Source organism: Corythoichthys intestinalis, chromosome 7 (assembly GCF_030265065.1).
Source record: "Corythoichthys intestinalis isolate RoL2023-P3 chromosome 7, ASM3026506v1, whole genome shotgun sequence".
In the NCBI taxonomy this organism is placed as follows: domain Eukaryota; kingdom Metazoa; phylum Chordata; class Actinopteri; order Syngnathiformes; family Syngnathidae; genus Corythoichthys; species Corythoichthys intestinalis.
Genome location: NC_080401.1, coordinates 14,598,463 through 14,621,916, shown reverse-complemented (window position 1 = coordinate 14,621,916; position 23,454 = coordinate 14,598,463). Strand labels below are relative to the sequence as shown.

The 23,454-nt window shown below is 39.0% G+C and overlaps 1 protein-coding gene across 4 annotated transcripts in view; it reads right to left on the bottom strand.

Annotated features, from left to right (window-relative positions):
* Window positions 1–1,407: 1,407 nt before the first annotated feature.
* The window catches only part of fbn2b (fibrillin 2b), a 139,099-nt gene continuing 117,052 nt past the window's right edge, over window positions 1,408–23,454 (bottom strand). For all 4 annotated transcript variants that reach the window (XM_057841188.1, XM_057841189.1, XM_057841192.1 and 1 more), the window contains 19 exons: window positions 19,866–19,994; window positions 19,677–19,796; window positions 19,448–19,573; window positions 17,584–17,736; window positions 16,866–16,931; window positions 16,645–16,770; window positions 15,368–15,487; window positions 15,176–15,298; window positions 14,954–15,085; window positions 14,331–14,456; window positions 14,020–14,226; window positions 11,144–11,269; window positions 10,909–11,031; window positions 7,640–7,756; window positions 7,425–7,553; window positions 7,207–7,326; window positions 6,327–6,558; window positions 5,989–6,145; window positions 1,408–3,937 (listed from right to left, as the gene is read on the bottom strand). In XM_057841188.1, coding sequence (XP_057697171.1) covers window positions 3,563–3,937; window positions 5,989–6,145; window positions 6,327–6,558; window positions 7,207–7,326; window positions 7,425–7,553; window positions 7,640–7,756; window positions 10,909–11,031; window positions 11,144–11,269; window positions 14,020–14,226; window positions 14,331–14,456; window positions 14,954–15,085; window positions 15,176–15,298; window positions 15,368–15,487; window positions 16,645–16,770; window positions 16,866–16,931; window positions 17,584–17,736; window positions 19,448–19,573; window positions 19,677–19,796; window positions 19,866–19,994 — 2,807 coding nt within the window. In that variant the 3' untranslated portion in view covers window positions 1,408–3,562. The remainder of the gene's footprint in view (window positions 3,938–5,988; window positions 6,146–6,326; window positions 6,559–7,206; window positions 7,327–7,424; window positions 7,554–7,639; window positions 7,757–10,908; window positions 11,032–11,143; window positions 11,270–14,019; window positions 14,227–14,330; window positions 14,457–14,953; window positions 15,086–15,175; window positions 15,299–15,367; window positions 15,488–16,644; window positions 16,771–16,865; window positions 16,932–17,583; window positions 17,737–19,447; window positions 19,574–19,676; window positions 19,797–19,865; window positions 19,995–23,454) is intronic.

The window sequence follows — 23,454 nt, the reverse complement described above, 5'->3', positions numbered from 1 at the left end:
ATATATCCATCTTGTGTCTTATCTTTCCATTCCAACAATTTATTTTACAGAATATATATATAATTCACAGAAAAATATGGCATATTTTATAGATGGTTTGAATTGCGATTAATTACGATTAATTAATTTTTGAGCCGTAATTAACTCGATTAAAAATTTTAATCATTTGACAGCCCTAATATATATATATATATATATATATATATATATATATATATATATATATATATATATACATACATACATACATACATATACATATATGTGTGTGTGTATATATATATATATACACACACACATATATATATATACACACACACACACACACACATATATATATATATATATATGCACGCATATATATATTACATTTTTGTATCGGAAGAAAAAACTTTTACTTTTTCCTTGTAAATTTTAAAGCAAGTACTTTTGTACTTTTACTTTAGTATTTTTTTAGATACTTGTACTTTTACATACTTTTACTAAAAAGTGAGTGAGTACTTAATTCACCATTGGTTTCCAGAATTCATCCGGGTCGCCACAGCTCTGTACTCCCCGTAAACTAAGGCCGAGCCAACTTTGATGCACAGTTTGAATTTTGTCTACCACTCGAGCAAAAAAAAAAAAAAAAAAAACTCACGACAACAGGAGAAGCAAAACAAGGATATGCATTCATTTGACGGAGTAGTGCTACATTATTTTAAATGTGGATCCATTCACCTGTGGAAAGATAAATTCTTTACATGTGTATACTATATTTAGTCGGTAGGGAAAATTTTAATTGGATGGAGCAATCAAATCGTCTTTGTGTATGCTGTCAAAGTGTTTATACAAGTAACCCTCCCTTCCTCACTTCCGTCATGGTGACATAAACTAATTTGGACTTTGTATCACTAAGTCTTAAATGTTGGCATTTTTAAATTGAAAACATCTTGCATGAAAATTAAAAACGAGATACACCTTCTGCAGAGGACTCGTCACTTGCCACTTAAATTTCTTTTCCTGCAGGTTCTCCAATGTGAATGCTATTTGGCAACCCGAAGGAGGAGGTCATTTAGTGCTAGTCAATATTTTGATCTAGTTGCAGTACCATTTTTGGCCATCAATCCTACATTGTACGCCATACTCTAGAAACATTATCTCATTCTCTCTTACTACAGAAAAGAAGGATTGCCATGCTTTGTGGTAAAATAGGAACAGGGGCATTCCAAGGGCCATTCAAATTGGGGGGGGGGGGTAGTGCCCCTGTGGCCCCACCCCTAAAACTGCCACTGCAAAAATGTTTTTTTTTTACTGTAAGGTAATTTGTAACCACATGAAAAAGCGGCATGGAAAATGAATGAATGAATGAATGTTATGGAGCAGATACACTATGGCCACAAACAACACTTAAAAATATAACCCACAATACTTTATTGCAAATTGTCACTGGAAAAAAAGTACAATATAACTTGAATCATTCAGATCTCACAGACTGCAATAGACAGGCTGTCTTTGGTTTGTGTTTTTGCCCATAAATGAGGATCCGAATAATAAAAACAATGTGATTTATTGGTTTTTAATAAATGTGTTGTGTACGGATGATTGTCACTTTAAAGTTCTCTTTTAAAAGCACTGAAACTTCAAGGCAAGATGTTTGTTTTCCGTCTACTACAACACACCGTAGTTCAGTGCAAAGTGGGTGGTGATGCTGATGGCACTTTTCAAGTTTGGCACTGAAATGTTAAAACTAAACAAACAAACAAACAACCAAACGGCAAATAAGAGACACTAGAGCACTATAAAGATACAAAGTGTTACAAAGATTTCCAGATTAGAAATAGACAAAATGGTTATGTGTGATAAACATGGCCCAGGCTGCTGGCCCTGTGAATATGCTCAAAACAAGAATGATCATCTTTTAGCACCATTATGAGACGAGCTGGAGGCGGTCAAGTTTGCATTGACACTTATCGCATTCTATAGACAGTGTAAGCTCCCCTTATGCTGACATCAGAGTGTTCATTTCAAATCTTTAAAATACTCTGACGAGAACAACAGTCAATAGCACTAAAAGGCCTTCAATGTACACTTTACTGTGTTTGTTTTGGCTGTCTTAACATAAAACAAACTACATTTCACTTAAAAATATGCAATTTCAACAAGTACATTTGGTAATATTGTTTTTTTTTTTCTTCTTTTCAGCGCTGAGACAATACAAAGTACAAACAACAAAAACAAAGCCTGGCACAAAATTAATAACAAATGTCACTTTTGCAATCCAGATTCTAGACTCTGTTCTTTGTACAGCAGACAGAATTATCTATAGCACCGGTTTTTCCTCTTTGAGAGGAAAAAATATGAGAAATTAAGAGTGTGACCTGATAGATGTTTTTTTGTGCATGCATCGATATTGTTATCACTATCCTTGAATTTACAGCTTGTCAAGGCTGGTACTGTTTGGTTCTGCGGTGTAAACAAGGCTCATGAAGGTCACAATTCTGGTCAGGTGACTGCTGTTTCGTATCAGTTGACCCCTCTTTGGTTAAGAATCAATGCACCTTAAAATCCCTAAAAAGGGAATCACAGGAAATGACCTGATGTAGCTTCTTTGTAAAAGCTGCTCACTCTAGTATTCCCTGCTTTTGGTGATAGCACCCTCTTTGGTTTGCATGTCAGCATCGCACTGACTGAGAAGCACTGAGGTAACCTAACAAATGCTAATTACACATTTGATGAACCTGAAATGTCGTGTTGCAGTCCTCTCACACAAACGGCATTGCGGCACAACACAAAATATTGGAATGAAGTGACGTGTGATGTTTGAATAGAATATTCCAGAGAGGTGTCTTGAAGATGCCTCATTGCTTTTCAGACCTCAGCTGGAAGTCTGACAAGGTTTATTTTGTGCTTCAAATGCATGGAGAAAGACAATTATGGCAGCTCTCAGCACTTTTTTTCCTCATGAATCGTGTACTGTACATTTTGGGGGATTTGTCTGCCTACAAAAGTGCTTCATGAACTTGTGTGCCATTATGTCTTTTACAAATGCGCCTCAATAAATTAGAATATCGTAGAAAAGTTTAACTATATCGGTAGTTCAGCAAACTATTTTTCAGGTCAATCGCTATTAAATTAATAATATATATTTTTTAATGTGTCTTATGCATCGTTCGGTTTTTTGAGATGGTGATTTCTTGTTAGATGGAAAATATCACTTTTTAAAAATTGAATCACTGAATGTTTTCAACGATTTTCTAGTTTACTGAGATGCCTCTCGATTTGGGGGGCGGGGCTATGCACCTCGCAGTGATCTACTCTACACGAGTCCTTAGTGTGAAAAAATGGACACAAGTATAATCGTGGTAAAACGAACAGACAAAAAAAAAGAAGCAAATTTTAAATCACACAAAACATGAACACATAATAACATGAACAGTAACAAAGTGGTGGTAGAGTTGGGCTGATTGACTCAGTCTTTCATAGCCCTCGCTAACCCCCTGCTGGATACAAGGGCGGGTTAAAACTCAAAGGTTCAGGCTTTTAAGGGGGTCAGTCCAAGGGCAGGTGCTCGTGCGCGCGATCAGTGCAGGTGGATATGGAGCTTGATGCGCAGGGCGTCCCCTATTTCCCCTTGTAGGTAGTCCTTGTCGTGCTGCTCCTCCAACTGGTTTCGTCTCCGGGGCCCGAAGAGTGGCAGACTGGCGATGTCGAGCCGGTAGGATCCGGCGGGAGGTGGCCTCTTGCCCAGCCTCAACACACTTTTTCCGTCGCGGCGCTCCAGCAGGCGGAAGTGTTCGTCGGTGTTGCCGTGGGTGATGACATAGCGCACGTGGTGCTCCAACGGCTGCAGGGCGGGCAGAAGCTCCAGCAGAGGTTCCTTGTTAAGGAACGATGCCAGAGAAAGGTTCATGGGGATGGAGGCTTGCGTGTCCACGCTGGCCATACTCACTGGCTCCTGTAAAGGAGAAAAAAAATCAATTCAGACATCTTCAACATTATGTCTCTTATACACAGGATAAATAACCATGGTGTCAATCGTTCTTCATAGTGCAAAACTTAAAGCGTTCTCCGATGGGACCATTAGTAAACAAACACTTCGCTGTTATTTGACCAAGGAATTATGGTCGATAAGACAGGGAAAGATGCTTAAATGAATAATCATCTACTTGCAGTGTGGTATAGGAGATCATGTTCTCCAGCGCTCAAGCCTTTCAGTGCAAAGGAAGATGCCATGTGAAGTATGCAAATTATATTTCTACAGCTCAGTTCATTAAATAGACCCCAATGTAGTTCATGTGTCTTTGAGGGGCTGGCTAATGTAATTCAGGGAATACAGATAAGTGAAAGCCTTAATTTATATCATGTTTACCAGTGACTATTTTTAATATGAGCGGCCTTCTCTGCATAGTGGTTATATTGCAAGGTGCATCATTCCCACATTGATATTATGATCTCGCACATTTCTCAACCGTTTTCATGAGGTTTACTTTTTGTGTGTATGTGTGGCTGCATGCCCAAGAAAACTTCATGCCATAACAACCACTTCCAGTAGCTGTGCTCTAAAGGTTAACATTTTTTTTCCCATGAACCAAGCCCACCATTGAATGATTTTACCAGTGTTGCTCGACTTATTATAGGGTGACCAGATTTTGATTTCCAAAAAAGAGGACACTCGGCCCGGCCTCGAGATACTTGAATTTTACTCAAAGTTCACTCAGAGATGCCTATATTTCAAGTGTGCCTCCTCGGTCTGGATAGAAAAATTTGGTTTTCTGAAAAAAATTAAATTTGGCGGAAAACAGATAAGACTGAATAAGCAGTTTCTGCTCTTGCACTCCTCTTTAAAAAAACATGTATTGTTGTATGCTGTATTTTAAGCCAAAAGAACGGTTGTGTTTGATAGAATATGTCTATATGCTGCCATAGCAGATTCATGGCGCATTAAGCCCCCGAACTATTTTTAATTTGCCCGTCATACCCTGGAAGCCCTCGTTTACAGACGTCGCGCAACTGTTTTTGTTTCAACCCAGCCATGAAAACAACGTAAGTAATTATATTTATTATTCGAAATGTCTGTCATTTTTAGCTTAGAATCATTTAATTGATGTCTAATATTTCGTCTAAAAAAAACAAAACGACTTTAAAAAATTATTCACGCGCATATTTTAAACTTTTAAACAAATTACGTCACAGTGAAAAAAATGGCGTCCGTAAAAAAGTCACGGATATCTACCTCATAATTATTGCTTAATTGTATGTTTTTGTTATTGTCGCATTTTCCCTGATATGTTAGATGATAAATAATCGATCCAAACAAAGAAAAATTGAAAAAAAAAAAGGTTTAAAAGGGTAAATATATGGAAAAGAAAATCTCAACCACTCCTTGATGTCTGCGATTTCTTCATCGCAACCCTTGCTATATTACCATGTTTCACCCATAAAATCCCCCCAAAAATCCAGCTGTGGCCATTCACAGCTGTGTCTCGACACTCAGTGATACATGTGACATGGAGTTTTTGGATCAAAACAAGGTAAGTACGCGATAATATCTCGTTAAAGTCATGGCGTCTGTAATTCTGCTCTCGCGTGCTCTCACCTCGAAATAGGGTTTCGCTGTTTAATTAATTAATTAATTTATTTATTTTAAATGCCCTCCCGTCCCAAATTTTTCTTCCCCCAGAAAATTGAGATTTTAAGCTTTCCAATGATTTATCACACATGCATATCAGACAATTTTGAAATTAGGCCAACTTGGGGTCTCAGAGTGGAACTTTAAGTCACCTGAGGGTTTTCCGCCATATATATATTGCCATGTAGTATATATTTTATACTACCATATATGGAAATATTTGTAAAATAATATTTGGAAAAAATTGTAAATTTGTACTCATGTAAAGTACAGATGCACAAAAATGTATTTAAGTATGGATGTGATGTGGTTTTCCTGGACGGTTTATTTGCAAACACTCTGAATTGGTCTACTGTCTTGCCAGATAACTGACTTACATCATCAAGGCCATTTTCCTTTGCGTTGCGTTTATGTCGTCCGTTCTTTCCTCCTCCATTGATCTTACATTCGTAGCAGGCCTCAGGAGACAGACTGTCATCTTCATCACCATCTGTGCCAAGTTGGCCTGGGAATCCTGAGCCTGATATGCAGTGACTGCATGAAAACAAAGACAAAATTCTGGCTGTCAAAAAAAAAAAGAACAATGTTGGACTTCTTGTTTGAAATCTCATTTTCTTCCTTTGTGTGTTTTTTCGAGTTACTCGATCTGTAGCTTTCACTCTCATATGGCTTCGGTAAAGTCACTTTAACCATGTGTTAAATTGGTTAGGCTCACCCCTGTCCGGCCCTGTAGAAGCCTCCAGGACAGCCGCACAAATAACCTCCATCCGTGTTGGAGCAGCCGTATGAACAAGGGTTGTTCCCCATGGAGCACTCGTTCACATCCTGGCAGCCGCCAGCGGAGGACTCAAAGTCGAAGCCGGAGGGACACACGCACTTGTAGCTTCCCAGCGTGTTGTAGCAAGAAGCGGAACCACACATTGAGCCCGACTGGCACTCATTTTCATCTTTAAGGAAAAGAACAAATATGAACGGAAGTAATTATACAACCCAACCACATGCATTTGCACAAGTCCTTCAGCCATTAAGTTTACAATACTTAGAAACAGAGGCGTAGCAAGGGTGCCCGGGGGTCCCAGGCAACAAGCAACATGGGGCCCTTCGAGCGTGTGCAAGTAAGGGGGACAGTTGGACTTGGAGCAATAGCATATTTAATAAAAGTATAATAACGCCTCGGTCTCATAGAGCGCTTTTTAGGACACTCAAAGTGCCCGGCTTCGACTACATTAGGACATAAAACTACAGAAACAGTACACTCACTGCTGTCTTGCTTCCTCTTCTGCTTTTTTTTTCTTTCTCTTGTCGCTTCCAGAAGGATAACTTCTCTTCATTTTGGATATACGCCAATTAAAAAAAAGCCAAATCGCCGTTCACTCTCACGCTGAGTCATGTGGGGGGGGGGGGGGGGGGTAGAGCGAGTGAAGGTGTCCCTTCAGGGAACTCAGACACAAGGCTTTCACTTGTGCAGTAAAGCTGCGTGTGCTAAATCTGTTGGCCCTCTGGGGGCCCCTACTGGCTGGGGGCCCTAGGCAGTTGCCTGGGTTGCCTAATGGGACGCGATGCCTCAGCTTAGAAGTACAGTAAGTGTGACTCACCAACACACTGGTTCCATTGGTAGTGCTGCACATAGCCTTGAGGACAGCCGCAGCGGAAACCTCCCATCATGTTCTGACAGCCATGTTGACAGCGGTGGTTACTGCTACACTCATCCACATCTGACAAACGCAAGAGTGTTTCAGTGTTTTGACATTAAAACAACATGTTATCCTGCTTTGGTCATGTCTGACCGACAGCTCACCAAGGGGTTACTTACCTTCACACTCCAGGCCCGTGCTGTCCAAAGAGAAGCCTTTAGAGCACTCACAGTTGAAGCTACCAGGAGTGTTGACACATGAAGCCTGAGAACCGCATGCACTGTTTTGTCCCATGCACTCATTGTTGTCTGTAAGATTAGAATAGATAGTTGAAGCTTTCATTCTCCATTAATGCAAATGTGATTTCTATTAAGCAGGCATGATTTCTCTTTACCAATGCAGGCCGTTTGATGCTGGGTGAAGCCAGGAGGACACTTGCAAGTGAAGCCCCCAATGGTGTTGACACAAAGGAACTGGCAGTTGTGTTGTTTGGTGGAACACTCATCCAAATCTGACCAGGAAAGAGGAAATACTGCCTTAAAAACACGGCCTAGACCTTCGTCAAGTCTTTGGGGCTTGTGTTCTGCCAAATCTGTGAGCGAATGCTTACAAGGGATTTAAGTAAGAATAGTGATACTAACATTTTCATGTACAGTGGTATGAAAAACTATCAGAACCTTTTGGAATTTCTCACATTTCTGCATAAAATCCCCATCAAATGTGATCTGATCTTTGTCAATATCACATAGATGAAAAACAGTGTCTGCTTTAACTAAAACCACACAAACATTTATAGGTTTTCATATTTTAATGTGGATAGTATGCAAACAATGACAGAAGGGAAAAAATAAGTAAGTGAACCATCACATTTAATATTTGGTGCCCCCCCTTTGGCATCAAAAACTTCAACTAGACGCTTCCTGAAGCTGCATATCAGTCTGGCACATCAATCAGGACTAATCTTGGCCCATTCTTCTCTACGAAACTGCTGTTGTTCAGTCAGATTCCTTGGGTGTCTGGCATGAATCGCTGCCTTCAGGTCATGCCACAGCATCTCAATGGGGTTCAAGTCTGGACTTGACTTGGCCACTCCAGAACGTGTATTTTGTTATTCTGAAACCATTCAGAAATTGATTTACTTCTGTGTTTTGGATCATTGTCTTGTTGCAGCATCCATTCTGTTTTTAGCTTTTGATAAACCTGATAAACATTTGAATTCATTCTTCCATTAATGATTGCAAGTTGTTCAGGCCCTGAGGCAGCAAAACAGCCCCAAATCATAATGCTCCCTCCACCATGCTTCACGGTGGGGATGAGGTGTTGGTGAGCTGTTCCATTTTTCCTCCACACGACGTTGTGTGTTACTCCCAAAAAATTGAACTTTGGTTTTATCAGTCCACAAAATATTTTGCCAAAACTTCTATCGAGTGTCCAAGTGCCTTTTTGCGAACATTAAACGAGCAACAATGTTTTTTAGACAGCAGTGGCTTCCTCCGAAGAGTCCTCCAATGAACACCATTCTTGGCCATAGTTTTACATACAGTTGATGTGTGCACAGAGATATTGGACTGTGCCAGTGATTTCTGTAAGTCTTTAGAACACTCTAGGGTTCTTTTTTATGACTCTGAGTATTCTGCGCTCATCATCTTTGGTGGACGACCACTCCTTGGGAGAGAATCAACAGTGCCAAACTCTCTCCATTTGTAGACAATTTCTCTGACTGTCGATTGATGAACATCCACACTTTTAGAGATGGTTTTGTATCCTTTCCCAGCTTTATACAAATCAACAATCCTTGATCGCAGGTCTTCAGACAGCTCCTTTGACCGAGCCGTGATGCACATCAGACAATGCTTCTCATCAAGACAATTCTTACCAGGTGTGTGTTTTATAGTGGGTCGGGCAGCTTTAAACCACTAATCAGTGATTGGGCACACACCTGACTTCAATTTTTTTGGTAAAAATTGGTTTCAATTGCTCTTTAAGTCTCCCTAGGCAGAGGGTTCACTTACTTATTTTTCCCCCATGTGTCATTGTTTGCATGGTATTCTCATTAAAATATGAAAACCTATCAATGTTTGGGTGGTTTTAGTTAAGGGAGACACTATTTTTACATCGGTGTGATTTTGAAAAAGATCACATTTGATGGTGATTTTATGCAGAAATGTGAAAAAGTCCAAAAGGTTCAGATAATTTTTCATTTTTTTCACCACTGTACAAGTCGGGCCACTGAAAAGAATATTAAAACACAAAGTAATCAAGTTTTAACATTATTAAAATGCAATAGTCCCATTATTTTTTCCATGCTAACTATAAAAAAAAGCCTTATTTTAATGAGACAAACTGAGTTTTATTGGACTTAATAAAGAAAGAATCAATAGAAGTCACAGTAATAAAACACATAAAAAAACAAAAACATAATTGTTCAATAAGACAATCAAAGTATCAAAAGAAAAGAATATCTTTCAAGAATAACATTTTATTATTACAAATATATTTTTAAAATGAGGTTAGTCATGTTTTATGACTATTAAAATGGACCCTGCGGAGAAAAAAAAAAAAAAAATTTGTGTATGTTACAAATTTTGACAAGTACCATTTCACAAATACTCTTGATATGTCTGCGTTGTGTTTAAAAGTTTTGAGAAAGACCGAACAAAGTTAACCTTGTAGAGTTATGTATTTTATTTTTTAATCCTCTCTCTTTGTTTTCATTTTTAAAGTTAAATTTGTACAGGTAGTCCCCAGGTTACAAAGTACCCGACTTACGTGATTTCGACTTTATGACGCTGGAGTTTCGAGCGCATGTACACACGAAGAAGAACATATTTGTACACACACGCACGCGCACACACTAGGAAGAGCGCAGCCGAATGAGTGAGAGAGAGGGGGAAGAAAAGCTGCGCGCACATTTGTTGCTTGTAAAATATCCACAGAGGCAACACCTGTGTATAACACCTTTTGTATTATTTATTGTGCCTTTTCAATTGGGGTCAAATACTTGGGACGAGTTTATGTGATTGTTTTTGGTGATGTGTGGACGCTAATTGATACATGCTAATTGTTTGTGTGGATTATTATTGCAGTTTGAGCAGCTAGTTATGAACGCAAATGTGATTTGCTGTTATTGAACATGCCACTGATTTCATTTTTATTTTAGTTTCATTCTGCAAGTGTTGATGTCATGAGCAGTTGAATAAAGTGAGCAAACCACACGGATGTCTGACATCATCATTTCAGAGCTTTGTTCGCTCTCTAGCTAGGACCTAGCTCCAAAGTTTTGGTGAGGACAGTACAATGACATGTAATACATGTTGTTGGATAATTGTTTTGAGATTTGGGGGTTATTTAAGGGTACGTAAAGGGTTAATTACGATTTGCGCGAAAATTCGGTTTACGTCGCCAGCATAGGAACGGAACTTGTTCGTAACCCGAGGACTACCTGTATTTTTAAATTAAAGTTCTGCCCTAATCTTATCATTAACTTTCTTAGAAGTGTTGCATAGCAACCGGAGTTATCATTAATGTTGACAAGTTATCAGTCAAATATTAATGCTACACAAAACACGGAGATAACAACAGTTTTCCCATACAAAGAGAATATTCTTAATTTGGAAAATGAAAACATTATCCCAAATGACATGCTAGACTGAGTCTTTGTACCTTTGCAGGTCTTGCCATCGGGTTGCAGGCTGTATCCTCTTGGACAGGAGCAAAGGTAGCTGCCCTCTGTGTTTTTACACAGGAAGTTACAGGGCTTGGGAGACAGAGCACACTCATCCATGTCTGTAACCACATTGAACATAGCTCAGCAATAGAAAGCAGGGAAGCTGTTGCCTTATCAAAACAACACTGACCATTAGGAAATAACATTATCGTAGCAGGGGGTCAGCCTTACCGGTACATGAGGTAGCAGTAAAGTCGGTCTTGTAGCCAACGTTACAGTGACAGCGGAAGGAACCAATGGTGTTGATGCATTGGCCGTTGAGACAAAGATCTGGCATCACCTGACACTCGTTGATATCTGGATTGAAAGACAAGTGTACACACCCTCTTGTAATTGAAGTGAGGTTGTCATGGAACTCATGCTTGACGAGAGACAAACATTCAAAAATGCTTCTGGTGCTGCCAACACCATGCTTTGCTTGGGTTCTTTTGGTGATGAGCAGTGTTGTGTTCACGCCAGAGGCACCATATTTTCTGGACTGTAAATTGCACTTTTTTTTTTCACACCTTGTTGGTGTCCCCTGCCTGCCCCAAACACACTCACACACACCGACAGCTGCAAGAAGGGGCACTCTAGGTGTGCTCTCTACTTAAAAAGTTTGAGGAGTTGATTGAAGTGAACTGATGACGAAGACTTAATGGACTTGGTGATGATTTGAAGTCAGATCAAAAGTTACGATCAAGATATGTTGTGCTGTTTAGGGCTCAGGCCACAGTTATCTGAACATCTGTTAATATGTTTGTTAACAGATGCCCATTTAGTGTGATATTTTCAATTTTATTGTTATTACTATTATGGATAATCTTTGTTCTTGGTGTCTGGTAAAATAAAATTACGGCAAAAAAAATATGACATTCAAGTGCAAGGTACATTTATGTTTTTTCCTCTTTATTGTGTGCGTGTTTTTTCTCTCTCTCTCTCTCTCTCTCTCTTTTTTTTTTTAAGGTCCTGTGCTTGTTAAATGTATTTTTGGATTATAAGGAAAGCTATATTAAGAACATTATTACATCAATGTACTGCTTTTGTCCTTTGATCTTTTAACATTGTAATTATTATTTTATTTAGTAATTCATTTATAATTTGTTGTATTCTTTTATTAATGATGAATGCGTGTCTTGAGCACTTTACTGGTGCAGTGTAACTCGTTATGTTACAAATGAGTAGACATGTGCTGATTACCGGTTTCAAGGTATGTCAAGGTTTCAAAACCGCAAAAATTTAATGTAATACTGTCCCTAAGGTATTAGCTATATTTTATGTCCCAAAAATGCATGGAGAAATCCCTTGCTTGCAGCTGTAAAGCTCAACCCTCCTCCACTGGTTGTTCCTCAGTGTCAGTAAGTCAGCTGTGCTACACGATGGCTGGAGGAGGTAAAACTTCTCAACTGTTCGGCTACAGAAAAGCTACAGACGGCCGTGGCTTAGAGGAGGGCCAACCAACATGTAAAACATGTTATTGGAAGTAGGCTGCCGAGGAGGCAATATCTCCAATATGATTTCGCATTTATACAAAATTGAAGATTCGTAAACACTGTCATGAACGTTTCTCTCCAGCTACAAGAGTGTTTATTGTGTCTACAGCGGTGGTAAAACGTGGTGCTTTTTTCTCTCTGGCAACTGTCTGTGTTGAGAAAGAGAGTGTGTGTATAACGTGAACATGAGACGAGTCATACACACATGCTTTTTATGGGAAACAATTCAATTATGTTTGTTCGAATGGTAATAATATTGAGCTGTGGCTGTGGTTTTAGGCTCACCTAAAGGACTGCATTTATTTTAATTTTATCTAGAATATATATATGTACGTATGTATATATATACATATAGTATATATTAAAATGTATTTAACATTATACTTATGTTTTAAATTGCTAATATTTTTTGAAAAATAAAAATCCTGTTCAATGGAAAAGTTTTTTTTAAACCAAGATATCTCAAAGTGACACATTTTAGAGCTGCAATTGCAGCACCATGATACCGTGAAACTGTAATATTTGCTTAAGGTTATCATAACATCAGAATATCATACCGGCACATGTCTACAACATAGTAGGTTCAAGGTTATTAAGGACAACCAGAATTTATACAAGGCGCACTGGATTAGAAATTACACTATCAATTTTTGGGGAAAATAAAAAATTTCAAGTGCGCCTTATAATTCGAAAAATCCTGTAGAATCACCAAGTTTGACTTCGGTTTCATAGGATCATGACAACATTCCCATATATGTTTAGGCAATTACTTAAGGAGATTTTGTTTTCAATCAAAGCATGGTGAAAGCGCAAACTCAACACCGCTAGCCGCAAATAGACCCCCTACTTGTAATAAAGGTAGTAGGGCAATACTACCTTGCCCTACTACCTTGCCCTAAGTCCCAAAGGTCACTTCCTGGTAATATACAGAAATTATTTTTTAACAGAGAAGGACAATACAGTTTGAGGGGGGAGCTTCACTTACAGCATCAGAGGGTACGAACTACATTAAAAAGTTTTTGTGTTTCAGTTTGTGGAGTGAAGCTGTGGAATAAACTAGATGAGGGGCTCAAGCAATGTCCAAGCATGACCCAGTTTAGGAAGTGGTACAAGCACATGGTTTTCACTGGGTATAGGGAAGAGGAAGGGGTTAAATTACTGGGGGTTTTCACATATCTGTTATTGGCTAAGTCCTGTTTATTTTTGTTTATCTTGCATCTTATGTATATGGTTATTTAGTTTATTTCATTGTTAACATGAGGACAAGTTACATAGGGCGGACAGATATAATTAAGGAATAGAAATGGGGGGTAGGTTTTAATAAGCAAATGCTTCATCCTACTCCTTTTTGGACACAATGAATAAATTCTGATCTTGTTTATGATTATCATTATTATTATTGTCTTAACTATTGTGTCTGTTATCTCAAGAATATCATTGGTTCTGTCTGATTTAAAAAAAAAAATAAAATAAAAAAAAACATTTTGTTTTTCGTTTGTTTTGTCTATTATTTTTATTTTTTCTCATGTCCAAAATAAAGCATTAATTTTTTTATTCAAGGTGGCAGTTGCTTACCCCTCCCATCTGTAGTGTAGCCAGGCCCAAGAGGGCACATCTTCTTGTACTGGACGGTCCCAGGCAATGGGCAGAGCTCACACTGCGAGCCCCAGCCTCGACCTGTATTGCAGCAGCACTCGGACTTGGTCACGCTGTTCCTGTTCGTGGACGACTGTTGACACATCGTCTGGAGAACCTCCATGTAACAGAAGCCCTTGCGGTTATCTAAAAGGGGGGGCAGCACATCATGATTTTTGTGGGTTTCAACTCGATTTATTTACAACCACTCCTTCTTTACAGAGTATTAGTGTAGGTAATCAATGTCTTACCAATACACTCAGTTCCAGTGGAGCTGGGCTCGAAGCCATCATTGCACTCGCAGCGGTAGCTTCCCACAGTATTGATGCAGCGTCCGTTCTTACAAATACCAGGCTTGGCTCTGCATTCATTCAAGTCTGCAAGTGCACAGAAGGACGTAGACAGAGCCATGAGTCAGAGAGATTTTTTTCGCATATACATACAGTACTGTGCAAAAGTTTTAGGCAGGACACCTGCCTATAAATTTTGCACAGTACTGTATATTTTTATTATATTATGTATATACAGGATATACTGTATGTATATATTTTCCCCAAGTGGAAGCTTCCATGATCCTAATAAATTTAATAATGATAAAAATATACATATAGTACTGTGCAAAAGTTTTAGGCAGGACACCTGCCTATAAATTTTGCACAGTACTGTATATTTTTATTATATTATGTATATACAGGATATACTGTATGTATATATTTTCCCCAAGTGGAAGCTTCCATGATCCTAATAAATTTAATAATTATAAAAATATATATACAGTACTGTGCAAAAGTTTTAGGCAGGTGTCCTGCCTAAAACTTTTGCACAGTACTGTATATTTCTTAAATCTCTTGAAAACAGAAACATGTTGTCTCACCCATACATCCTTCTCCATCAGGTCGCCTCTGCATGCCAGGTGGGCAAATACACATGAATGTCCCGATGAGGTTCTTACATGTCATACCCTTGGAGTCACAGTCATCCAGACCCTCAGAGCACTCATCTTGGTCTAGGAAAGGAATTGATAGTAGGAACAATAGGTAAATGCTCATCAGCCAGAAATGTTCTTTAAATTTGTTTATTTTTTAAATCTTCTCACCTCTACACATACGCTGGTCGTCTCGCAGCACATAACCGGCTGGACACATGCACTCGTAGGAGCCAAAAGTGTTTACACAGCGGAAGGCACACAGCAGAGGGTTCTTTGAGCACTCATTGATGTCTGCAGGAATAAGACAGGTATGATTCTTCTTCAGACAAACGTAAGGTACCTATTATTTGGATGACTAACCTTCACATGTCATCATAGGTCCAGGTTCAAAGCCCTCCTGGCAGGAACATTCAAAGCCTCCCACCACATTGGTGCAGGTTCCATTTCCGCAAGGGTTTCCTATGGAACACTCATCCGTGTCTGCAGAGGACACGGTTGAAGATCATTAATCAGCTACATTTCCATGTTGTCTTTTATGTGAGGTCGAATATGCGGTTACTTGAGTGGGTGTTCAAAAGGAACAAAATGCACACAAAGGCAAATGCGGAAAGTCATGTTTAAGTGCATTCTCCTCTCATATAGATGACGTAATAATTGTTTGTAATCTAATGACGTCTAATGAGCTAGTGTTGAACATTACACAACATCACAGCCAAAATGCAGTATAAAGTGTGACGACATGTGTATTTGCATCATCTGGGCTAATTATTTTATTAAAATTAAGTTAAAAAGAAACACTTATTTTCTTTTAGGTAACCTACCGACTCAATAATATATATATATATTTTTTAATACCTGTCCAGCAGCTTTGACACGAATAATGGGAATCTGAATGTCCTCATGGTCTGAACAGTTCAATGTATCACATGGGAGTATGATATACTCCCATTGTGGTTATTCATTGTTTCATTTATTATGAGAAAGCAGCGAGCAGGAAGGGGTTATGGGGGGACGGAAAGGAAAATAGAACAGGAGAGATAGAAGAGAAGAACAAACAACAACAAGAAAGACATTTAATGCCTCCATTATCTATGAATATAGTGGTGCTATCGTTGGCTAATTGTATATTCCGTGGACACCGTGTGGGGGTCCTGATAACCGAGGAGAAAGAGGAGGGGTGTGAGTCAAAAAGAGATGTAACTAGGCGGTAAGGAGCATACACAAATCAGCAATGTAAGGTGTGGAACTCTGTATTTTGTGAATTACATGTAAAGGTGGATATGTTGATCTTATTCTATGCTGCCTGATCGCTATTCCTGTTACCGACAATCTCTCTACCTGAGTGTGTCTATTGCACCCAGTCATGCATGAATCCCATCAGACGTGATAGTCCTGCAAACAAGTGGAAATACTGCGCAGGGGCTGCCCCAGGGCCAAAGCACCTCCCCAGCCAATCAAGGGGTGTAGCCAGCATGGCCCATCCCATCTCCCACAGCTCCGATAAAGGGGCCAACGCCATCCTCCCGGGACCCAGGCTGGTCCCCCGGACTATCTGCGCCCCCGTTAACCGGCCATCAGGAAAGAGATGAGGAGTCCCCCCCCCCCAATGCAAACCCCCACCACTGCCAACCACCTACCGACACAATTAACTCCAGTGTAGTCCAGGTTGTATCCAAAGGGGCATTCACAGCGGAACGAACCATCTGTATTGATGCAAATACCATTCTGGCAGATGCCTGGGTTATCAAGACACTCGTTCATATCTACAGGAGAAGAAAAACAATATTTTTCAGACATACATTATGTTTACAATAATCAATTACATGTGGTTATTTTGGCTCTGTGTTATGTCACACACCCTCACGGGCATCACCAGGTCCAGGCAGGGCTCCATGGCCGTAGGGACATAGAGTGTTAAAAGCAGCTGGAAAAAATATAGAAAGGTCAGTTCTATTATTTTACAAATGTCATTATGCGCATACATTAATGCTGCTTTCTCCACATATTTCTTAAGGTTACATGAAATACAACATATTTTACTAATGAATGCAATGTAAAAACTATGGTCAAACTGTAACTTGGTAAAATAGTGCAGCATGTTTGAGATGTGATATTTATGGCTTCTGAAGGTAGTCACTAGTCATGGACATAATAAAGGAATGTCTTTTACACATAAAATCAAAATGCTCTCACCACTACAAATGAATGCTTACACATTCACGAAAATAAGAATGCTTTGAAATACAATTTAAACACTCACACAAACTATGGAAACACTCATACATACTGCTCAATTAAATGAATTTCACACAATATACTAAAATTTGATTATTATATTAGACCGCATTTGAGTATATTATATGAACATAGTATTTCTCTGCCCCTCATCTTAAACATATCTTAACCAGAGCAACACTTCAGTATAAGAATATTTTGCTATGAGACATCACTCCCCTGTAAAAGGTAATATACAGTGCTTGATTGTTCCATTATTTTGTACGACTTTCTTTTGAGAGCACATAGCCACATGCAGTGCTGCATTACCACTGCGTGAATGAATGCGTGTTGTTACACACCTTCAGTCTCTCGGGGGCACAGCTCGCAAGGAAGCCCCCAGCCCTCTCCAGGCATCTTGCTGCAGCAGCACTTGGCTTTGGTGGTGTTGAAAGCTTTTGGAACGGAACACTTTCCAACCTCAAATTTGGTGAAACAGAAACTCTCTCGGGTGTCTGTTGTCAAAAAAGTGAGAATAAAAAGAGTTTTAGAAAGTTTCGTTGGAATAATTGAGGCTGAAAACAGACACACTCGTTTACTGACAGCCCAGGGTATGTGTTGTGGTAGTTAGTAATAGAGGAAGAGTTGTACTGTGATCCCTTGTTTTTCACGGTTAATGGGGACCAGAACCCGCCGCAATAAGTGAAAAACCGTGAAGTAGTGCCCCCCCCAAAAAAGTTTGATTTAGCATTGGCAAGAGATATATATAAGACATGTTTTTTTTCACTTTTTTCCTCCAAACTATAATGAAAAAAATACATATATTTTAATAAATGTTTTAAGCACTTCAAATATAATAATTATATTAAGTTTTAAACATGTTACTGTCCCACCGAATCATTTTTAAACAAGAATAAAGTAGTTGTAGAAAAATGCTTGGCTTTATTAAATGTTTCACTGAGTGAGTCTACTCAAATCCGGTCGGAGCTGCTCACTACCACACAATGAGTTGCCACAGCAACTGTTCAACAAGTTAAACGATAACTGACGCATGCGCCGCTTCAGAAGACTCTGGCAAGATCGAACACATTCATCTGTCAATCATTTGCCACGTTTACATGGAGCCAAATATTCCAATTTCAATCGGAATATTTGTTCAAACCGAATAAATGTGTTCCATATAAACACCTCATTCGGAATGAACAGGCCCAAACCGAATGGAATTTCATTCCGATTCACAGGGGTGGAATATTCCTTTTCCCAAACCGATTAGAAGTAAAATTATATCATGTAAACAGGGAAGCGGAATGGTGTCTGGCTGCGTTCTTTCTGCACATGCTCCGTACTGACGTGGTGACGTCACTTGGTGACGTAAGTAACGTCACATGCAACATGGCTTCCAAGCACACGCACAGCGCACCCACACAACTTTTTAAATGAACGGCGTGTCATTCTGAAGTTTTGTTTCCACTCGAAAAGTTAGAACAGCAGCTGATCTGACGATCAATCTCCATGTTTTGCAACGTGACGCTTTGTTTTGATTAATCTGCGCATGTCAGACGGCAGTTGTCAAACGTCCTTTCGGAATAAAGGCAGACACATGTAAACGCTGGATCGGAATAGATGAAGTGACATGTAAACAGCTGATGTGAAATTTCCATTCGGAATGATTTGAATCGGTATGAAAAAAAAGTCAGCATGTAAACGTGGCTATTGTTAACTTTAATAAACAACGCCAGTGCACGTGCACTGCCTGCCTAACGATCAAAGAGCAGGCAGAGGGAGGGAGCGAGAGGGAGACTGCATGATCGGCTCTGGACAGCTCATCTGTATTTTTTTTTAAATTAAAAAAAAAAAAAAAAAATCCGCGATGGACTGAGGGCGCGAAGTTTGAAGCTCGGAGTAGTGAAGGATCAATGTATTAAAGACACCTGTTGACGGTGGGCTAGGAAGGGCTGGCAGCGAAATATTGCTGCCATCCCTCCCAGTCATAACTGATTGGACGTCTATCACCGTGAACGGCAGTCAAAGAGTTAAAGTACTTATTTCAATTAATTATCAAATTAAATAGAAAAATCATTGGTTAATTCATTCATACAAAATAACAGTAAAAATAGTGCATTATTCAAAATATCATCTTAAGATGTGTTATTACTTATTCTATTTGACAATTTGAAAATGAATTATGATTAGATACAAAGAATAAAAAATAAGCCTTTGTCTCACCATAGCAGCGCCGCTTATTGTCAGATAGCACAAAACCTGGCTGGCAAGTGCACTGGAAGCTGCCAGGGGTATTTGTACAGGTGCCAAACTGGCAAAGGTTTGGTTCCACCTCGCATTCATTGATATCTGGAAAGGCACCAGAACACAAGAACATGGTGTAAGCAGTGAAGGAGAGAAGAATATTTTGGCCTAGTTGCTAACTATGAGCCAATAAATGTCTGTGTCATACCAATACACTGGTCATTCTGCACCTCATAACCCGGAGGACAGATACATCTGAACGATCCGTCCAAATTCTGACAAGTTCCCGGAGAACATGTCCCAGGCAGACTCACACACTCGTTGATATCTGTAGGAGGAAAAAAATGTGTTTAAAAATGAGAACTCAATAAGTTGTATTAAACTTAATCAGACTCACCAACGCAGTTTTTCCCATCAGGTGTATTTTCATAACCTTCATGGCAGAGACACTGGAAGGAACCTAAGCCGTTGATGCACTGTCCATTCCTGCACACTTGACCCTGCAGGGCGGTGCATTCATCGATGTCTGCAAGTTTATAAACATTTAGGTCAAACTGTTATAAATTCATGGATATAAAGTTTTCAACAATCGGCAATGTCGTATTATTTGCAAGGTTAACCTACTGCCACATTAATTGTTCTATGGCCGCAGCTATTGATTATTTTAGTAGTCGGTTAATCGATGAACTAGTTAGTTCGAATAATCGAGTAATCGGATAAGGAACATAAAAAATTGAAATACCTGAGCTGACCCTCAAATGGTATAAAAAAAAATAAATAATGAGGATTTATGTAGAACAAACGATCATTTGGCTAACTTACATAGAAAAGTCTGCTAGCTTAAATGCTATAAAATGCTAACAATATTTTTTATTTTATTATTATCATTTTTATTCATTTTTTTACAATGCTCTTAACAAATGGTTCAGACATATATTCCCACAAAAAAACAGCTAAATATACCTATAAACTAAATTAAAAATTCATTAGAAAAAAAAATGTTCAAACAAAAACCCAGCTTATGTTGGTCTTAACAGGGAGCAGCTGGATTCAGCCATGTAAAATGAGGCAGACTAGAGGGCAGTGTATCCACCCAAATCAATAAAACTAAATGCAAACACTTTCAAAACAAAACCATTACAACACCACTTTAATTAAACGAATACTCGAAGCAGCATAATTTAATTCGAATCTTATTTTCCAATCGAATACTCGAGTTAATCGATTAATCGTTGCAGCACTAATATAAATTGTTCATACCGTTAAAGTGCCTGTAACACAAAAAAGCACATTTATTTCGTATTACACGCAGTATTTTATGCTCCTGAATGAAATGGACCGCCTTGATGTGTGTGGAAGCGATCAATATATTTATTCAATATTTTGAATTCCGCGCTACGAAAATGAGAGACTTCCGGCCACGGTCTCGGATTGAGGAAGAAGGCGAATGTGACGTCAGCGGACTAATCATTTTCACAATACAGCCATTACTATCGTATGCAGAAGGACTGCGGATTCAGTTGATTTTGCAGATTAAGTCGTTTATTTTTTTGCGTCCCGCCAGCCCAATGTGTTATAGGCTTTTGTTGCAACATCAGGGAGAGTGGTGTGAGGCTTTTTGGATTTCCGAAAGATCCTGTTCACCGCAAATAATGGGCAAAACAAGTCCGACAATCTACAGACCATTTGACGGATGACGAAGTGAGTAAGCTACGTGTTTTATGTTATGTCAAATACTGGGATCATGGCAAACGTTTTAATAAGGAGGTGGCTTGCATTTTGTGGGTGACAATGCTCCCTGTCCACCGAGAAGGCCACTCAGCCGACGACCGGCGGCTTGTCGCACGCTATAAACACCGGCCAATAAAGGCATGCCGCATATAGAGCACTATCCTTGGCTTGGGCAAGCAAAATATTATAAGGGTGCAAAATTTGGCAGAACACCTCGACGAGCACTGCCTGCCTGCCGGGGCTGCAGCAGAACGACGAGACGACCCTTGCTGGTCAATCGGTGAAGACAATCACCCCCGCCGCTGTGTGTGACATCAGTCGGGGTAGTTTTTTGTGATTTTTCGTTTTCGAAAGGCAAGGAAGAGACTTGGAAGAGCCGCTTGGTTCGGATTAGCATGTAGCCTGGCTCTCACTCTCCTCTTTTGTTTACCCTCTTCCGTCCGTCTCAGAGTTCCCAGTGGGAAATGACAAGAACCGGACTAACTCCGGTGGCATAAAATACCATTCGGGAGGTATAAGAAGTCTGCAGTTTTGACCAGTATGCAGTAATTTAGCCATGTCGTACTGAATAAATGCATTTTTAATATTTCATGTTCCATTTAGCACAAGACTTATTTGTCATGACTCATGACCATACAATTTATTTAGCAATTGGGGGAAAATACTTATAGAAAAAAGATAAAAGGAATATCCTGTAAAAATACTTGAGTAGAGAGATTACAACAATGATCACATTTTGCAGCTCTCTGTCGCATTTTCCTCGTTCTAAATCTTCCCCCTCAATGGGCTGAATTCTAAATCAGCTGAAATCGTAACTCGGCAGACGTCATCACCCAGATAGAGGCGCTAGAGCGCTATGATGACAGGCGGTGCTAAATGGCAGATTAAAAGACTCATTTCTCGTCATCAGTGCTTTGCCAAATTGTGATACTTTATATAGTCGAATTGTCCCAAAATATGATTTTAATTCACATAATAATGCTACTTTAGTTTAGTTTAGTTTATTCACACATCGTATCATGGTACACACATGAACATGGTCATATATACAAGCAATTCATCTGACAAGATGTATGAAAGGGACACTCCGAATAAGCTATTTAAAGCTTTTAGTAGGGGCCCAGTCAAACAACACACACATACACTCATTCATACACATACATGCAATTAACTATGGGAAATTTCAAAATTCTGATTACATCGGATTTGACATGTGATATCTAAGGAATGTTATTCAAAGACAGCATATTAAACATACATAGCAAGGAGATGAGTTTTCAGTTTTTTCTTAAAAATAGAGATGGAGTGTGACATTTTAAGTGTTTCGTCCAGTTCATTCCAGATCTGTGGTCCTCTGCATACAATCCCCAAGCTTGTAGACTTTAGACTTCTGGTTTTTCCTGTGATGTGATGTTTTCTTCTAGTAGTATATGTGTGCTGAGGAGTACTGATTGGGATGAGATCACTTAATTTACGGTTTAGTTTATGGATGACCTGATACATTATGCAAGCATTTTGAAAGTAGTTGTGTTCTTTTAGCCTCAGAAGGTGGTGGTGGTGAAATATTAATTTAGTAGGAGCATTGAACCCAGACCATGTTATGGCACGTATGACTTTTTTTCTGTAGGATTTCAAGCTTTTTTAGATAGGTTGGAAATGTGTTGCACCATATGATATTACAATATTGTAAATGTGGCTCAAATAAAGATTTATACAGGGTGAGAAGTGCAGATAGTGGGATATAATGTTGCAGTTTAAAAAACAGCGCAGCATATTTCGACAGTTTATTTGTGAGCTCATCAATATGTTTTTTAAAATTAAGGTACTCATCAATATGGACTCCCAGGAATTTTGTAGAGCAGACTCTTTCAATGGTTTCTCCATTTATGTTTAAGCAGATTTGTGTGATGGGCTGTTTTTTATTGGAGCGAAACACAATGTAATTTGTTTTATTGATATTTAGAGAGAGTTTATTACATTTGAACCATGTGTCTATTTTCTTTAGTTCACTATTTATGATTTGCTCAAGTGCAGAGGGATGTTTATGGGAAAAGAATAAATTTGTATCATCAGCAAATAGTACTTTATAAAAAACAGATGAGGAATTAACAAAGTCATTAATGTAAATGATGAAGAGGAGTGGCCCTAAGATGGAGCCCTGGGGGACTCCATGATTGAGGAGTTTGTATGATGATTCGGAATTGTTAATCTTGACATACTGATGTCTTCCAGATAGATAGCTACTGAACCACTCT